The sequence below is a fragment of the Monodon monoceros genome, unplaced genomic scaffold (assembly GCF_005190385.1).
Source record: "Monodon monoceros isolate NGI ecotype Baffin Bay Population unplaced genomic scaffold, NGI_Narwhal_1 Super_Scaffold_13, whole genome shotgun sequence".
In the NCBI taxonomy this organism is placed as follows: Eukaryota; Metazoa; Chordata; class Mammalia; order Artiodactyla; family Monodontidae; genus Monodon; species Monodon monoceros.
Window position 1 is genome coordinate 12,189,836 of NW_021703769.1, and position 17,710 is coordinate 12,207,545.

General features: G+C 41.3%; 1 protein-coding gene across 3 annotated transcripts in view; it reads right to left on the reverse strand.

The window, feature by feature from the left end:
- Nucleotides 1-17,248, reverse strand: part of CSE1L (chromosome segregation 1 like) — a 41,771-nt gene extending 24,523 nt beyond the window's left edge. The window contains exons 1-8 of one of the 3 annotated variants that reach the window (XM_029219640.1): nt 17,087-17,168; nt 12,631-12,726; nt 9,309-9,404; nt 5,880-6,022; nt 3,153-3,254; nt 2,932-3,077; nt 2,513-2,603; nt 796-903 (exon numbers count right to left, since the gene is read on the reverse strand). In XM_029219640.1, coding sequence (XP_029075473.1) covers nt 796-903; nt 2,513-2,603; nt 2,932-3,077; nt 3,153-3,254; nt 5,880-6,022; nt 9,309-9,393 — 675 coding nt within the window. In that variant the 5' untranslated portion in view covers nt 9,394-9,404; nt 12,631-12,726; nt 17,087-17,168. Of the gene's footprint in view, nt 1-795; nt 904-2,512; nt 2,604-2,931; nt 3,078-3,152; nt 3,255-5,879; nt 6,023-9,308; nt 9,405-12,630; nt 12,727-17,086 lie in introns of all 3 variants that reach the window. The other 2 variants (XM_029219641.1, XM_029219639.1) reach the window with 2 other exon arrangements.
- Between the last annotated feature and the right edge of the window lie 462 nt (nt 17,249-17,710).

The window sequence follows — 17,710 nt, forward strand, 5'->3', positions numbered from 1 at the left end:
TACAAGGGACACAGGTTCGTGCCCCGGTCCAGGAAGATTCCACATGCCACGGAGAGGCTGGGACCGTGAGCCATGGCCGCTAAGCCTGCACATCCGGAGCCTGTGCTCCGCAACAGGAGAGGCCACAACAGTGAGAGGCCCACGTACCACAAAAAAAAAAAAAAAAAAAAAGTTCCTATAAAAGGGTTTCATCTTCAAGGAATTCATGGAAAAGACTCTGACAAGTACAGGTTTCTGGTAACTGACTGTACTGCTGAACTGAATGAATAAGCATTTTCAGAACTCTAATGGAAAACCGATGAATTCATAAAAGTGCTAACAAAAGATCAAGATGAAAAAAATTAATTACATGGGACTGAGTGAACTGATGAGGATGATTATAATTGTGACTTTCTGTTTGAATAAAAAAAAAAAAAATCCCACAAGGACTCAGAGGCAAAAAATATACAAATCAATTTTCACTGCAAAGTAAAGGAGCTGTTACAGTGGAGGATTCCTGGACTGAATGTCAATATTCTGACATAGTATGAGTGTGTTTCGTGTTTGGTAATTGCAATCATTGTTGCTTTTGTTGTGGTCATCCATTTACAATGCTTGGTGTCAGCTTATTTATCTCTTGTTAAAAAAAAAAAAAAAAAAAGAATGGCAGGGAATCAGAACACAAGCAACCAATGTCTATTTTTTCAGGGTGTGGGGGGGAAATCAATGCTAGCAAAGAAGTCTTTATCAAGTGAAAAACTTTATATATGACATCAAAGAATAAGAATCAAAAGCAAGAAATAAAACGAAACTTACCTGAAAGTTTAAACTGTAGAACAGTTTTGAGATTAGGATCAGGGAAGAAAAAAGAATCCTCAGAGCAGAGGCATCATTTGCGTGGGTGCTGCAGAGTTCAATAGTGGCCTTGGAAAGGAATTTAGAAGGACGGTTTTAGTGTATTGTAAACCTTAATGAAAAAGCCTTGTATTAGGCTGAAACTATTCATACACCTTCTCCAAAATTTGGCTTTTAAATAGTAGTATACAGTCATTTAGGATTTTTGAAAAAACACATTAAAAAATATATTTTTAAGTTGTCCATCACAGCACTACTGTAAAGTCCAATATTAATATTTTGGACTAGATCCTTCCACTCTCCTCTGTGCATGTATATAACTATATTACACAAAACTGTCTTTATATGCACTCATTAAATAATTCCCTGCCACCTGGCCTGTAGGTTGTTTGCAATTGTTTGTTATTCTAACTGCAATAAACAAGCTTATGTATAAAACTTTGGGCACACTTCTAGTTTTCTGAGTTTGAGATTCTAGAACTGTATTACCAGTACAGAACAGTATGCTATGAGTAAGAGTTCTGGAAGCCAGATAGATCTGGATACAACCCAGACTCTGTTACTCATAATAAGCATGACTCTGAGTAAGTTATTTTACTGCGCCCCCATCTCCATATCTGTCTGTAATTAAGAATAATGCCTGCCTCATAAAATATGAGAATAAAATGAGAAAATATACATAAAAGGTCCTTGTAATTTGTGCACACCTACAATGTAAAAGACACTCAACAAACGTTGCTAAGTATATCCCGGAGTTAGAAAATATGAATATTATGGTTTTCTCAATGAAATGTCAAACTCCAGAAAGCTAGTACCATTTATAACCCAATGTACAGGACACTAGCGTTCATTTCACTGGACTCTGGCTAAAACATTTTCCCCCCACCCGTCCCTCTCTGCTCCTGGCTAAAACTTTTAATGTCATTAAAAAGAAATAAAAATCTTTGCTAGTCCAATAGGTGAAAAATATTGACATTTTGTCCAATTTTATTTTTAAAAATAAAAATGTACTATCAGTAAGATATCCTAACCATGAAAAATCCTGTGCATGCTCTGTAATTTAGAAAGTTGTGATTATCACACAACTTTCCTTTCTGAAAACAGGAAATGAGCAGCTTTTCTCAAGTTAGCAAAACTAGGTTTGGGGCCTGGCTCTCTTTTTTATTAGCTGTGTGATACCGAACCCTCCACTTTCCTTATCTGGAAAAAAAAAGTTAACAATACTTCTCTTTCGATCTTAAACGAGTTTCAGAAAGATATTTAGGAAAGTTCCTTATGTGCTATAAGATGATGTACGGATATATAAATTAAACTCCATAAACAGTCAAATCAAAATACAGATCTATTCCTTTAGAGACACATGCTCAAATACTTGAGTGAAATAATATGACGCCTGGGATCTGCTTTTAACTATTCGTACAAAATCAAAGGGAGAGAACAAATTAAAAAGAAATAAAGTCTAGTAACCATTAAACTTGTGTAGTCAATACATGGGATTTCATTCTACCAGCTCCTCTATTTTGGTGTAGATTTGAAATTTTTCAAAAGAAATGCTGCTCTAAACCATTACCTATCAAATACACTTTCAAAGCAATCTCTTAAACAAAATTTATACAAATATTCAAGCACTTTAAAATATTAAGTAATTAAAAAATACCACCAAGATGTTATCACATACCTTAAACAGATTAGTCAAAGGCAAAGCAAAGGCATCCAGAACAAGTTTAATTTCAGTCCATAACTCATTTGACTTAAATTCATGGCGATATCTAGAAAATTAAGGTAAAAGAGGCAAATTTACAAATTTTGGTTAACTGACTTTAGGTCTTCAAGGCTAGATTAGAGAAAAATCTATGGCTAGATAGCTTTCTGAAATAAAAAGGGAATTCAAGCACAGTTTATCAAGACCAGGTATTTCACAAGTAATAGGGCAATATGAAATAAACATCCTACACTTAAGAAGAAACAAACACAATAATGAGAGGCTTATGCTCTTATTCTAGAATTATCATAAAAAAATGACATAATCACAAAAATATACACAAGCAAAAATATCTGAAACAAGTATTTTAAAAATATGAATTTATATATCAATACCTTTTAAATAAAGAATGTGCTGTACGAAGGACTCCATTAATAACATGGAAATCTCCACTCTGAAAGCGATTCACCATTTCTGTCAACAAGTCAGGCCATTTCTGAGGGAAATCTTCTCTGCCAATAATGCTAATGGCATCACTTAACTGTGGGGAGGAAAGAGACTAATTAGATTGAAAGCTCTACCAACAAGCCCACCTAACAAGCAGGGCCTCACATACCTGCTTCTGAATTTGCTCTGGGCTGCTAAGCATCAAGTGCACTATGTTAGCTTTAATGGCTGCTCGGTCGGCTTCGCAAATTTTATTTGGTTCATCTTCAACCTAAAAGCAAAACATTAATAAGCAAGTGACATAAATCCATACCTATTACTGTACGGGCTTGTAGATAAAATAGAACCATTTCTCATTTCTTGGTTTCCTAAGAAAAACAGAGGAAGGTAGGGCCTTCCTTCTACATAAATGGGTCACAGATTCCTTTAATAATCTGATGGAAGCATGTTTCTGCAGAAAAATGTACCTTCCTTCCCAAATGCAAATATTTCACATACAAATTAAGGAGCTTCTCTGACTCCCTGATGCCAATTAAGAATCTCAGTTCTGTAAGTAAACTAATCAGAACATGTGGTTAAAAATCTTTATACGGGGCTTCCCTGGTGGCGCAGTGGTTGGGGGTCCGCCTGCTGAGGCAGGGGACTCGGGTTCGTGCCCCGGTCCGGGAGGATCCCACATGCCACGGAGCGGCTGGGCCCGTGAGCCATGGCCGCTGAGCCTTTGCGTCCAGAGCCTGTGCTCCGCAACGGGAGAGGCCACAGCAGTGAGAGGGCTGCGTACTGCGGGGGGGGGGGGATCTTTATATATATATGCTACTCAGCCGATATTCATCTTCAAAAGCTTCAATTTGACTGTTACCTTAAGTCAAAGAAAGGTCTTTTCAATGAAAACTTCTTGACCATTACCAGTATGAATGCATCCAGGACTACATCGCCCAAACAGATTCTGGATCTCCCTAGTTTTACAAATCAAGACAGAGGGATAGGGCTTGCATGTCTACAAGTAGATGAATGGATTTTTAAACAATCTAAAATTCACTAAGTCATTTCTTCACCACATGTGAGAATGCTTGACTTAAGCTTAAAAACAATATTTACTGTTTTTGAATTCTTCTATGGAATGAGGAAAAAAGATTCTAAATAAATATTTAACCAGATTTAAAGCTGATTTTTTAGAAAAACTATTTCTGTCAACTTTAATACTTTCTAAGTATCATTACTGCTACGACTAAAAACATTTCTCACTTTTTTCTTTATCCTAACCCAGAGTTACCTCAACCCCGGCATTACTGACATTTTGGGTCAGATAAATCTTTGTTACGGGGATCTTTCTTGTGCACTGTAGGATGGTTCCCAGCACCCTCACCTTCTACCCACTAGATGCCAGACACCCTCCCCACCCCACCCCCAGCGTGGACAACCAGAACGTCTCTAAATATCCCCAGGTTGGCAAAACTACCCCCAATTTAGAACCAGTCATAAGCTAAGGTAGGGAAGAAGCTAAGGTAGGGAAGATACCCGTTTCTCAATGTATAGCTATACTGATCATTAAACTTGCAGCATAATAAGATTTACCTCATGATTAGAAAATATCTCCATATCCCACAAGACATAGGACAAATCCCTTACCAAAAACTTCAAATCTAAATTATTTTGCATTCTACACATATATATGTGTAGAATGCATATATATATATATATATATATATATATAAAAAATGTGGGTTTTTTCCAGCTTTATGTAATTCTTCCTTGTTTACAATAGAAATTGCTTCAATTACTCATTTAGACTGTATCTTCCCATGTAATGTCTCTTCAGTAGATAGTAAGCTAAAGTTAAATTTCAACCAAACTGGATGTTAAAACAAAGTCTCACACTCTCTAGCAACCTGGGTTATGAAGCTGACTTAACTGATATGAATTTAAATAAAACAGCAACTTGGAAAAACGTCCTGTTTAACTTTTTTTTTTTTTTTTTTTTTTGCGGTACGTGGGCCTCTCACTGTTGTGGCCTCTCCCCTTGCAGAGCACAGGCTCCGGACGCGCAGGCTCAGCGGCCATGGCTCATGGGCCCAGCCGCTCCGCGGCATGTGGGATCTTCCCAGACCGGGGCACGAATCCGTGTCCCCTGCCTCGGCAGGCGGACTCTCAACCGCTGTGCCACCAGGGAAGCCCCTGTTTAACTTTTGTCAATTCTTTTGCATTCTCTACATGGACAATCATGTCATCTGAGAACAAAGACAGTTTTATGTCTTTCCAAATGGTATATTTCCTTTTCTTACTGCATTATCAAGGACATCCCTGGTGGTCCAGTGGTTAAGACTCCATGCTTCCAATGCAGAGGACACAGGTTCAATCCCTGGACTGGGAACTAAGGTCCACATGCCATGGCAAAAGAATATATCTAAAATAAAGAAGACTTCCAACACAATGTTGAAAAGGAGTGGTAAGAGGGGACACCCTTGCTTTGTAACTGCTCTTGGTGGGAAAGCTTTAAGTTTCTCACCATTAAGTATGATGTTAGTTATAGGTTTTTCACAGTCTTTACATTGCCGAGAAAACTCCTCTCTATTCCAAATTTACTGAGTTTTTACCATGAATGGGTGTTGGACTTTGACAAATGCTTTTTCTGCACCTAATGATATAATAATGTGATTTATCTTCTCTTAGTCGATAGGTTTTTGAATGTTGAACCAGCCTTGCATATCTGAGATAAATCCCACTTGGTCATGGTATTTTTATACTTTTGATACATTTTTGGATTTGACTTTTTAATATTTTGTTGAGGAGGGTCCTGCTTTTATCTTTAATCTGTGGCTGAATCGTTCAGGAACACTGCATATATCCATCTTATAAACATGCAGGGTCTTAAAATATGTACTCACAAAATACTTACAATTCTCCAGTTTCTTTTAATATAGTTCTTGAATGTTACTGAGGCACACACTTTGATAACATTATCCTGAGCCTTCTCCAGTAATGTTAAGAGCAACAGTGGGTAATTCTGATTTCCTTCTACAGATTCAAGAAACTTCTCAGCTGTAAAACAATTTCCATGTTAGAAGATTTGTTATTACAAACTAATCTTAAGACTTCATGAATATGTGAACTATGCATATCTCTCACTGAAGCATCATGGAAAGATTAGGATATTTTTTCCCTTAGGGAACCTATCACTTTTAGTGCCTCACTTCTCTTATCTATTAAATGAACTATATATGATGTTACATTAAATTTATATAATACCTCAGTTTTCAGATCACTTTACCATCTGTTAACTCACCCAATTCTCACAAACCTATAAGGTGGCCTGATCAGATGATCGATCACCCCATGTGAAGGACAATCTGCTTCTCAGAGAGATTAAGTGACCTTAGGGCAAAATTCATACACCCCGTCTTGTTCCAGGAGGATTACTATTAGTACTATTAGTAATGGCAGTAATATTTCTTTTATACTACTGTGATTAAGATTAAATGAGTTAATTTATGCTAATACATATTATTATTAACCATATGCATCTGGTGCTTTACTCACATATGTTGTCACTACTACCCAGAGAGGTAGGTAGTATTATCCTCATTTTAAAGACAAGGTCACTCACATATATACAATGGAATATTACTCAGCCATAAAAACAAACGAAATTGAGTTATCTGTAGTGAGGTAGATGAACCTAGAGTCTGTCATACAGAGTGAAGTAAGTCAGAAAGAGAAAAACAAATACTGTATGATAACACATATATATGGAATCTAAAAAAAAAAAAAAAAACGGTTCTAATGAACCTAGGGGCAGGACAGGAATAAAGACACAGACGTAGAGAATGGACTTGAGGACGTGGGGAGGGGAAGGGTAAGCTGGGATGAAGTGAGAGAGTGGCACTGACACATATACACTCTACCAAACGTGAACAGTGTAAATAGATGGCTAGCGGGAAGCAGCCGCTTAGCACCGGAGATCAGCTCAGTGCTTTGCAACCACCTAGAGGCGTGGGATAGGGAGGGAGGGAGACGCACGAGGGAGGGGATATGGGGATATATGTGTGCATATAGCTGATTCGCTTTGTTATACAGCAGAAACTAACACAACAATGTAAAGCAATTATACTCCAATAAAGATGTTAAAAAGAAAATAAAGACGAGGCCACTGAGGTTAAGTAAGATCACACAGCTAGAAGATTTCATCACTGTAAACGTTTTAGTCCAGTCCTTATTCTACCATACTAGCCCTCAGTTTTCTTCTTGAATTAAACATTTCTAATATCAGCAATAAATTTATACAAAGATTTTACCCATACGTTTTAAACTCATACTACATTTAGGGATAATAAATCTCCTAGGTTTACAGGTCACACCATGAAGGTTTATAGCACTTCTAATTTTTCCTGTCTTAAGCTTCTTCATAAGGCAACATCCATTCCAAGGTTCCGATATTTACTGAAAAGGTCTGCTGTTAGCATGTATTATCTTCTACGATTTAATGTGATTTAACACCTTTCTTCTTTCCAAATTGAGTCCTAAGAGTTTAACTTCCACCCTCAAAGCCGCCCTGCTTTGTGTCTACCATGTGTTCCTTGGAAGATGAAGAATGCTGAGCTGGAAAATATTTTTCAGGACGGGACACACTCTGGTTCTGTATGGTTTGTGAGGTTTACAGAAGGCTTTGGCTGCGTCAATGTTTGGCTGGTCAGTATTTCACATCCAGCAACCCCTGGGAAATGCTCTGTTCTTAACTCTTCTCAGAAACATCAATTTATTCCCACATTTTGTCCCTGATTCATAAGACAACAGCACCTCAACCTTACAAAGACACAATTATTAAAAATAATTTTTATTAGACAGTGTTGGCAGAAGCTTTCTGGGAACGTCTAAGAGTAGAGCCATTAATTTCCTTTTATCCAAGAACAAATTACTTCTTTAAGCACTAACAGGAAAATTACAATTTTCCCTCACAGAAATCACAAAGGCCTTTCTAGACTAGGATGGATGCATTAACATGTGTACGATTCTATGTATTATATATAACATATAAATATAACATGTATGTGCATGCATTCATCTGGGTCTTCATGGGGTGCTTCCAAAATCCTCTTTATGAGAATGCACATCAGCATTTCCGGTTAACACGGCTTACAAGAAGGATCATCAACTTACTACCCACAAGACACACGTGGCCCCCGGAAATTTATTTGGTTTGCACGGTGTTTCAAAAATTTTTGAAGTTAATTGCTATCATTTAAAAATGAGAGGGACGGGCTTCCCTGGTGGCTCAGTGGTTGAGAATCCGCCTGCCAAGGCAGGGGATGTGGGTTCGAGCCCTGGTCCGGGAAGATCCCACATGCCACAGAAGAACTAAGCCCGTGTGCCACAACTACTGAGCCTGCGCTCTAGAGCCCACGACCCACAACTACTGAGCCCACGTGCCACAGCTACTGAAGCCCGCGTGCCTAGAGCCCGTGCTCCGTAACAAGAGAAGCCACCGCAATGAGAAGCCTGTGCACCGCAACGAAGACTAGCCCCCGCTTGCTTCAACAAGAGAAAGCCCGCGCACAGCAACAAAGACCCAACTCAGCCAAAAATAAATAAATAAATAAAATTAAAAAAAAAAAAAAGATGAGAACACTTCATATAAATATACTTATTTTTCAAGCAAAGCTGGAAATCTGATCTTGCAAGACTGGTGTGAATCCCCCAGAGTTAGCTGGTTCCAAACAATATTTGCCCCTTAACCAAGGCACTTAACCCCCTTGGCCTGCCTCCTTCATTTACCTTTACGTGTGACTCCTGTGGGCATCTGAGTTTATAATGTTAAGCTTATACTAAGTTTCTAATGAAAACTGGTCAAATTTGGGAGGGGGGAGAGAGTAGGAGGAACCCTAGATCTTAAAATATATTAATTAAATCAAACCCAACATGGTGATTTAAGAGACAGTGTCTGATTACCTAGTTTCATTCACTTAATCACTTTTTAGGCAATTAACTCTTACCTCTCTGCCCTAATTATTATATCTCTAAAACAGGCAGGTGTATAGCGATTTTCAGAAAGGTCAAGGGACAAAGCATCCTAAACTTACTAGCCCTTTTTACCCCAGAAGGGATAAAAGCTATTTTACTCAAAAAATAAACCAAAAACAAAAAAAACCCACACCACCATATGTTATAGCAGCTATAAACAGCCAACTAAAGACTTTATGGCTAGAGAATGAAAAATAAACTATGCCTAAGAATTCAAAATTTTATTTACAAACAGGCATATTGCACAAACGTTTCCCTCACCTGTCCTTTAAGAATAAATCAATCACAAAACAGTATTTATTTTCTTTACCTGGACGTCTGATGGCAGGATCAGGATCAAGAGTTTTCTTCAAATATTCTGTTAGTGTTTGCAAATTTGCATCGCTGAGCTCCATTGCCACAGAACCTAAAACAAAAAATGAGGTTTGGGTAATTGGTCACATGGGGACACAGTGATTTACATAAAAGAATCATTTTATATTACGGGTGTCCCTCTCTCTGAAAGTCATCTACTTGTTACACTTTATGTGTGGGCTATAAGCCTTGCTTACTCTTAGCTGAGACAAGGTTCCAGAAGATAAGGTGGGCTTTTTTGAAACAGTAGTGGGATAATTTTGAGACAAAGAAGGAAAAAGATACCATAAGCTAAGGGTTAAAAACACAAATCACTAGGTTTATTTTTTTAAAGCCCCACAATAAAAAATTAAAATTCTAAGGATCCTTAATTCTAAGGATCCCACAGAGTTCTGAGATAAAAAACTAGAATACATTCCTTTGTGTACAACATGCAACCATAGGTACTGACAACAAACTACATACTGAGAATTTGTACCTGGGAAGATAATTTTGGGGTTCATAAGATGACAGCTGTGATTATAATTAAAAAGCAATTTTCCACACCAAAAGCAAAGTCAACAAAAGCAAAAATAAACAAGTCAGACTACATCAAACTAAAAAGTGTCTGCATGGCAAAAGAAAACATCAACAAAATGAAAAGACAACATACCAAATGGCAGAAAATATTTTCAAATCATATCTGATAAAAAGGTTAATTTCCAAAACATATATAAAAAATACTCATACAACTTGGGAAAAAAATCCAATTGAAAAATGGGCAGAAGAGCTGAACAGACATTTTTCCAAAGAAAACATACAGTTGGCCAAAAGGTACATGAAAAGGAGCTCAACGTCATTAAACATGAGGGAATGCAAATCAAAACTACAATGAGATTAACACCTCACACCTGTTAGAATGGTGATCATCAAAAAGACGAGGAGGACTCCCTGGTGGCGCAGTGGTTAAGAATCCACCTGCCAATGCAGGGGACATGGGTTCGAGCCCTGGTCCAGGAAGATCCCACATGCCATGGAGCAACTAAGCCCATGGCGCCACAACTAGACAGAAGCCTGTGCGCCACAACAAAAGATCCTGAGTGCCGCAACTAAGACCCGACATAGCCAAAAAAATAAATAAAATAAAAATAAAAGCCTAGTTGGAAGACAAGATAAAACTGAAATACCAACTACAGACCTATAATCCCTTTCCTGCAGTTCCGAGATCCAAACATCTACAAACTGAGTTTTTTTTTTAACAAGTTTGTGGCAAACTCACTTGGCAACAAAACCTGGCCTGAACTGTCCGAGGCTGTAAATATGAATATCTCACTTAGTATGTATAAATTTTTTACTAAATAATGTATTTGATTGCGGGGCGATACCCCATGCCCCACTGGGGATGCTGTATAATCTACAGCAAGTGCATTTCAAAAGAAAAAAAATCTGAATTCTGAAACACTTTTGAGTGTAAGTGCCAAATGAATCACACAGACAGCAACTTAACTGCTAGGTTAAGAAGAGAGTCACTGGAGTATTTGTGGTCCAAGACTTCCCAGAAGCTGTGAACTTGAAGGATACATAGATTTGGATAGGCCAAGTGGAATGAGGACCCATCTCATACAGGCAATAGTATGAGCAAAGTACAGAGATGGGAAGAATCCATAGCTCCTTTGGGGAACAGTGAACTTGGAGGCTGAGATCAGATCATATAGGTTCCCCAATACTTAGCTGAAGAATTTCATGATTTAATGTACAAGAGGAAGGCACTAAAGGTTTATTGAAATGGGTAAAAACTTAATGAAAGTGGAATATATGTACTTTGGGCTGGTAATGGTTTACAGACTGGAGTCGAGGAAGAGAACAGAAGATCTATTAGGACACTTTTGTAAAATGGGGGAAGGGTCACAAACATGAACCAGGCACAGTGCTAGATGATACGCTTCACATCATTTCACACAATAACCATTTTACAATCAAGGAAGGCAACTCTGAGAGATTAACTAACTTTCCCAAAGCATACAATTAATAAAGATTAGATTCAAATCAGTCTGACCCTATAGATCTACCCTATTCCTACTACCCAAGGCTGCCTCTCAAGTGGAAATAACGACAGAGAGTTGAACTAGAGCGGAAGCACCAGCGAAAGCAATAGGAAGGATGACGTGAAAAGACAGCCAGATTAGAAGCAGGGAGAGGAAGAAGTCAAAGATGACTGAGATTTTGAACAAGACTGATCCAAACAAAAAAAAGCCATGACGCTTCGTCTTGTCACTTAAAAAAAAAAAAAAAAAGCTAGGAAGATTTTATAAAGGGCTATAGCTAATGCTGTGCTTGTGCGGAGTACTCCTCCACAGCCAGAAACCACAGCCTGCTAAGGAGACTGATCTGTTTGAAACTATTTGTATTCTCCTCAGTACAGTCGTTTTTATCATAAGGGAAGCCAATATGCTGACTGATTTAGTAGATTCCCCCACCTATATATTCACCTCCTTTGACCCAGGGCAAACCACTTTATGGGCATGAATACCAAGCCCTGCTTAACCACACACGTAATTTATCAAGAGGCTACTCTTTCTGGTTTTTATACCAAAAGTTTGGAAAATGCTATGCATCATATTCCCCCTCTTTTGGAGATTCACTTCAAAGGCTTCAGGAACTCAAAGAGTAAGTTATCCATTTAACGTTCTTTAATCGAGTTCCTCCCATCACTTGCCCACCGAACCACTTTATTATGGAACACATGTTGGAAAGCAGTGATTTAATCAATTCATTTCCCATTCTTTTTTGTGTTGCAATGCTGAATCTGTTATGAAATCATGAAAGTTTGCTGTGCCAAACAAAACCATTTACATCAGTATATATGAGCTAAAAACAAACTTACTTTGCCACATGCAAATTATTCTACCTTTTGGGATTTATGCAAGGCAACATGTTAAACTGTGTGTGTGTTGAGGGGATTATAGATGTTAACTGGATCTATTTTGTTCAGTTTTTAAAGACACTCCTCAATAAATCTGCATTTTACTAACTTTCTTCATGACAGAGTCCCATGCAATCTGGCACCTGTCAACCTCGTCTCCTGCCTTCTTCTTGCCCCTATGTTCCAGCCCCCAACGCCTTCTTTATGTTCCTCAAACCAGACAAAGACAGTTCTCTCTGCCTGTGATAACGCCCTTCCTTCTAATTTGATATCAGGTATCATTCAGCTGTCAGCCCACTGTCAAATCCTCAAAAGAGCCCTCCGTGACTACCATCCACCTCATCCCTATTGTACTGTTAACAGCATTTATCCTCACCTGAGAGATCTTTGACTTGTTATCTCATTTGTAAGCTCCTTAGGGCAGGGACTTTGTAGGTCTTCCTCTCCGTATACCCAGGACCTTCAACACTGCCTGGCACACAGCAGACATTCATTAAGCATTTGTTGCATGAACTAACGGATAAGACAATATGTCAGCGAACCAGCTAAAACATGGATCCAGTTTGGATTGGAGACTATTCTCTGCGGATCAGTTACTAGCAGGCCCGACATAATGTAGTAACTCAGTTACACCTGTCAGATAAACAGTGACCAACTTACTGCCATAATTCGTTTCTGTTCATTCAAAAATGCTTGAAGAAAGATGTGAATTTGAAATCTGTCCTGTATTACTGTTCATATTTGCCAGTGCTAGCACTTTTGTTTCGGAGGCTTGCACTTACTGTCCCGTCTGCCTGGATCTCTCTGCCCCTGGAGAGCTTTGTGGCTCACTGCCCACTTCATTCAGGTCTCTTTCCAAATGTCATCTCTTTTTAGAGGCGCTGTCCTGGACCATCGTATCTAAAAGAGCACCCACCTCAGCCACTCTCCATTCTCTTACTCTGTTTTTCCAAGTCAATTTGATCAGGCATATGAATTGCTTTCTTGTTTACTATGCTTTTCCCTCCATTAGACTGTAAGCTCCATGTGAGCAGGGACTTTGTGTTTTGTTCACTGCAATCTCCCTAGACCCTTAAAACAGTGATGGGTACCTACTACATATTTGTTGTACGATTTTCAAAGGCTACATACCCTTTACTGATTTTTTTTTTCCCCATCAAAAAGCACTATTGGGGCTTCCCTGGTGGCGCAGTGGTTGAGAATCTGCCTGCCAATGCAGGGGACATGGGTTCGAGCCCTGGTCTGGGAAGATCCCACATGCCGCAGAGCAACTGGGCCCATGAGCCACAATTACTGAGCCTGCGCGTCTGGAGCCTGTGCTCCGCAACAAGAGAGGCCACGATAGTGAGAGGCCCGCACACCGCGATGAAGAGTGGCCCCCGCTTGCCGCAACTGGAGACAGCCCTCGCACAGAAACGAAGACCCAACACAGCCATAAATAATAAATAAATAAATTAAAAAAAAAAAAGCACTATCATTCTTCACATTTATTTTGGTCAATTGACTGTGACAAACAGGAAGAACTGGAGACAACTGATTCTAAGAGCACATGACAGAGTGACCCCAGAAAACAACAAAGTTGAAGTGCTAGGGTGGGACTATGTTTAAATTAAAAAAAAAAAAAGTGTAGGGGGAGAAACTGTGAGGCGTTGGGGGGGGGAGGATATAAATATGCATGCTACAACCCTGAAAGTTAAAATACTATGTAAGTCCTATATTTTTAATGTTAGTTAAGGGACTAAATGTCAACAAATCCTTTTTCTATCTCCTCAGTGACCATGTCTACACACCCAATTTATAAGCTTAGCCTTGATTTGGGAAAGTATGACCAATCAGGTAATTTTAGAGAATACTCCACAGGTTTTCACAATATATCAGCAAGATCAAGGTCTAATTAAATTATCTTATTTGCCACAGGTGAAGGTGCTTTGACACTTGGCAATGTTAGCAATATATAAATGTAAAAAGTGTTACTGACTTTAAAGACTCAAACTAGAAGTGAAAAAATTCACTCTTTTGCTTTTGAATAAGGCGTGATACTTTACTTCTCCACTGAGCTATTTTTGGAAATCCCTACCAGTACACAAAAAATAAAAAATATGTACCACAATAAATCAATTATGACAGACTTATCTAAATCCCAAGTTCTTCTTATTGAAAGAATGGCTGGGCCTAAGTCTAGCCTCTTCTCACAGGCCCTCAATTACAGATGAAGATTTTTGGAATAAAAGCTTTGCTTTCCAAGGCCATCTCACAGACATCTGTGACATAAGTTGATCCAAGATGTGTGCCTTTTCCTTAGATATTTCCTCCACATTAGAGAACCATTCCTGAAGCCCTACATTTGGGGAAAGGGAGAGAGATCCAATAAATGAAAACTATCTGGCACACACACACATCAAGAACATTCCCCAACACCTCAATCCGCCCTCTGCTTTTTTTTTTTTTAAATAAATTTATTTATTTTTGGCCACGTTGGGTCTTTGTTGTTGCGCGCGGGCTTTCTCTAGTTGCAGAGAGCAGAGGCTACTCTTCGTTGCGGTGCGCGGGCTTCTCACTGCAGTGGCTTCTCCCGTTGAGGAGCACGGGCTCTAGGCGCGCGGGCTTCAGTAGCTGTGGCACGTAGACTCAGTAGTTGTGGCTCTCGCAGCTCTAGAGCACAGGCTCAGTAGTTGTGGCTCACGGGCTTAGTGGGCATGTGGGATCTTCCCGGACCAGGGCTCGAACCCGCGTCCCCTGCATTGGCAGGCGGATTCTTAACCACTGTGCCACCAGGGAAGCCCCGCCCTCTGCTTTCTAATCACAAGAACATACCAATGAGATGCAAATCCAAACTTTTTACATTGTCTGCAAAGCCCTATGTGATCTGGCCCCTGGATACCTCTCCCTTCATATACTACTCTGTGCAAGTTGGATTTTCTTCAAATATTCCAGGCTTGTTCCTGTCCCGAGCCCTTTGTACTTTCTATTCTCTCTGCCTGGAATGTTCTGTTCCCTCATCTTTCCTGGTCTCAGCTCAAATGCCACCTCCTCAGAGAAGTCGCCTTCGTCTGTCACTATCCGGAATTATCTAGGTCATTTATGTGTATTCTTGTTTCTTTCCCCCACTAGAATATAAGCTTCCCAAGGGAAGGGACTTTGTCCATTTTTGTTTCTTCACTGTATTCACAGAGATTAAGTGGATGCTCAATCAAGTTATTAAATGAATAAAGGAACAAATTAATACCAAAGGTAGAACACTGCCCGCAAACCCATCTAATACTATATAGGAAATGGTTTCCCTCTATCCCAGTCTCCAACCAGCAAAAATCAAAGTAAACAGAAGGGGAGAGAGAACTCTCTTGCACTGATGTAAAGAAATGAAAGATAAAGGGTCTTAAGAGGGAAGAGGCTGGGTAGATCAAGTCCCAAGAATTATGCAAAAATATGGAGACACACAAAAAAGGGCCAAAAATTTGACTATGGGGGCCCAAGTGGAGGAGAAAAAGAGCACTGTTAGGATCTAAGAGTAAAAATCCCCTTTCTGTGCATTATTATTCCAAGGAATAATACTTGCGCATCTAACACGTGGCAAGCAACAGCCATCTGCGTACAGCAGTAATGAGACAGGCGAGGTCCTTGCTTTTTTACATCCTAGCAGTTGAGGAAGACAATAAACAAGTAAACTACACGTGATTCTAGAATATGATAAAAGCTGTGAAGTAACTAAAACTCGGGTGATGTGATGGAGAGTTGAAGGAAAGAGATCTTTTGAGAGGCTGGTCAAAAAAGGCGTAAGGCGAGTGAAACTCGAAAGGCAGGAACCAGCAAAGACCTGATGCTGGTAATTTCCAAGCAGAGGAATGGCGTGTCCAAACGCTTTATGGAGGACATGAGCTCGGAACATTTAAAAAGAAAGGTCAGCAGTATGGCTACAGTGGCTAAGGAGAAGAGACAAATAGGAGAGGCGGACAATGGTCACCAACGACGGGACTTTGTAAACCACGGTAGTAACTCAGTGGATCCTCAGCCACTTTACGAAGTAGATGTTTTCAACCCCACTGTGCAGATAAGGAAGTGGAGGCCGGAGAGATGAAGAGACCAGCCCTAAGTTACACCCCTAGGGAGAGGCTAAATCTGGAATGGACTCAGGCCTTCTCATTCCAACGCTGAATTCCACGCTCCGAACGGTATACCACGCCATAGCGTCTCCCCCAAGAGGCGGACCCCGTGTTACCGCGCAGGTGCGTGGACTCCCCAGTGCACGGACTACAAGCTAATCTTCACGAGGAACTCACCAAAGTGAGATCACGAAGCCCGTGTTACAGTCGCGGAGGCTGAAGCACTGGGAGGTGCCGCTCCACCGCCTCCTTAATGAGAAAGTGAGGCCAGGGGAAGAAGCGGTCGCCGCAAGCCCGCTCAGCCGCCGGACAGGCCTGGCTGCCGCACTCCGCTCGCGTTGCGGGTGGCCCAGAGCGCCGAGAACGGACGCGCGGGCGCCACCAATGAGAGGCGGCCTTCCCGAGCGGCGCGGCCAATCAGCGCGGCGCTGGAGAGGACGGGGCGGGCGCTTGGGCCGCTCTGGTTAGGCCGCGCCTGGGCAGCCCTCGCCCCTCGCAGGCTCGGGGACCGCCGGGCCTGAGCCTCAGACCTGGGATGCCAAGAGAGGAGACGAGACCCGTCGGCGAAGACCCTGCCCGAGGGCGCTTCCCGGGATACGGGCCCATAATCCGCTCTCGCCCAGAGGTGCTGTCCTTGCTTCCCAGCGTTCGGAAGTGCCGGGAGCGCCTCATCCCTCCCGCAGCCGGGTCCCAAGAGGCCACTGTGCCAGGCCGTGCACGCCCGCGCCTTACCTCGTGGGAGTACGGGTACGGAGAAGGGAATCTCAGCCGCAGACCGTAGCCGGCAATACCCACCCCTGCTGCCGCTCCACCGCACATTCAAACCCCGGCAAAATGGCGCGGCGGCGAGGCTGTGGTCGGGGCGCATGCGTGAGCGGGGCCGAGGCAAGGGGCGGGGCCGAGGGCGCTCGGCTCCACCCAGGCTGGAATCGCCAATCGCGGCCCCGCTCTGTGTGTGCTGACGTCACAAACGACAATGCCCTTTGGCTTTTTTTTTTTTTTTTTTTTTTTTTTTTGCGGTACGCAGGCCTCTCACTGCTGTGGCCTCCCCCGCTGCGGAGCACAGGCTCCGGACACGCAGGCTCAGCGGCCATAGCTCACGGGCCCAGCCGCTCCGCGGCATGTGGGATCTTCCCGGACCGGGGTACGAACCCGTGTCCCCTGCATCGGCAGGCGGACTCTCAACCACTGCGCCACCAGGGAAGCCCGGCCCTTCGACTTTGAACGCTCCATCGGGCATCACAATGCCGATTCTGAGACGAGCACAGATTCGGCGAGTGGCCGCTGCATTGTGGCCTATTTTGATGTCAGGCACCTAGTAGGTCTTACATAACTGTTGAACGAACTGCCCAAAGT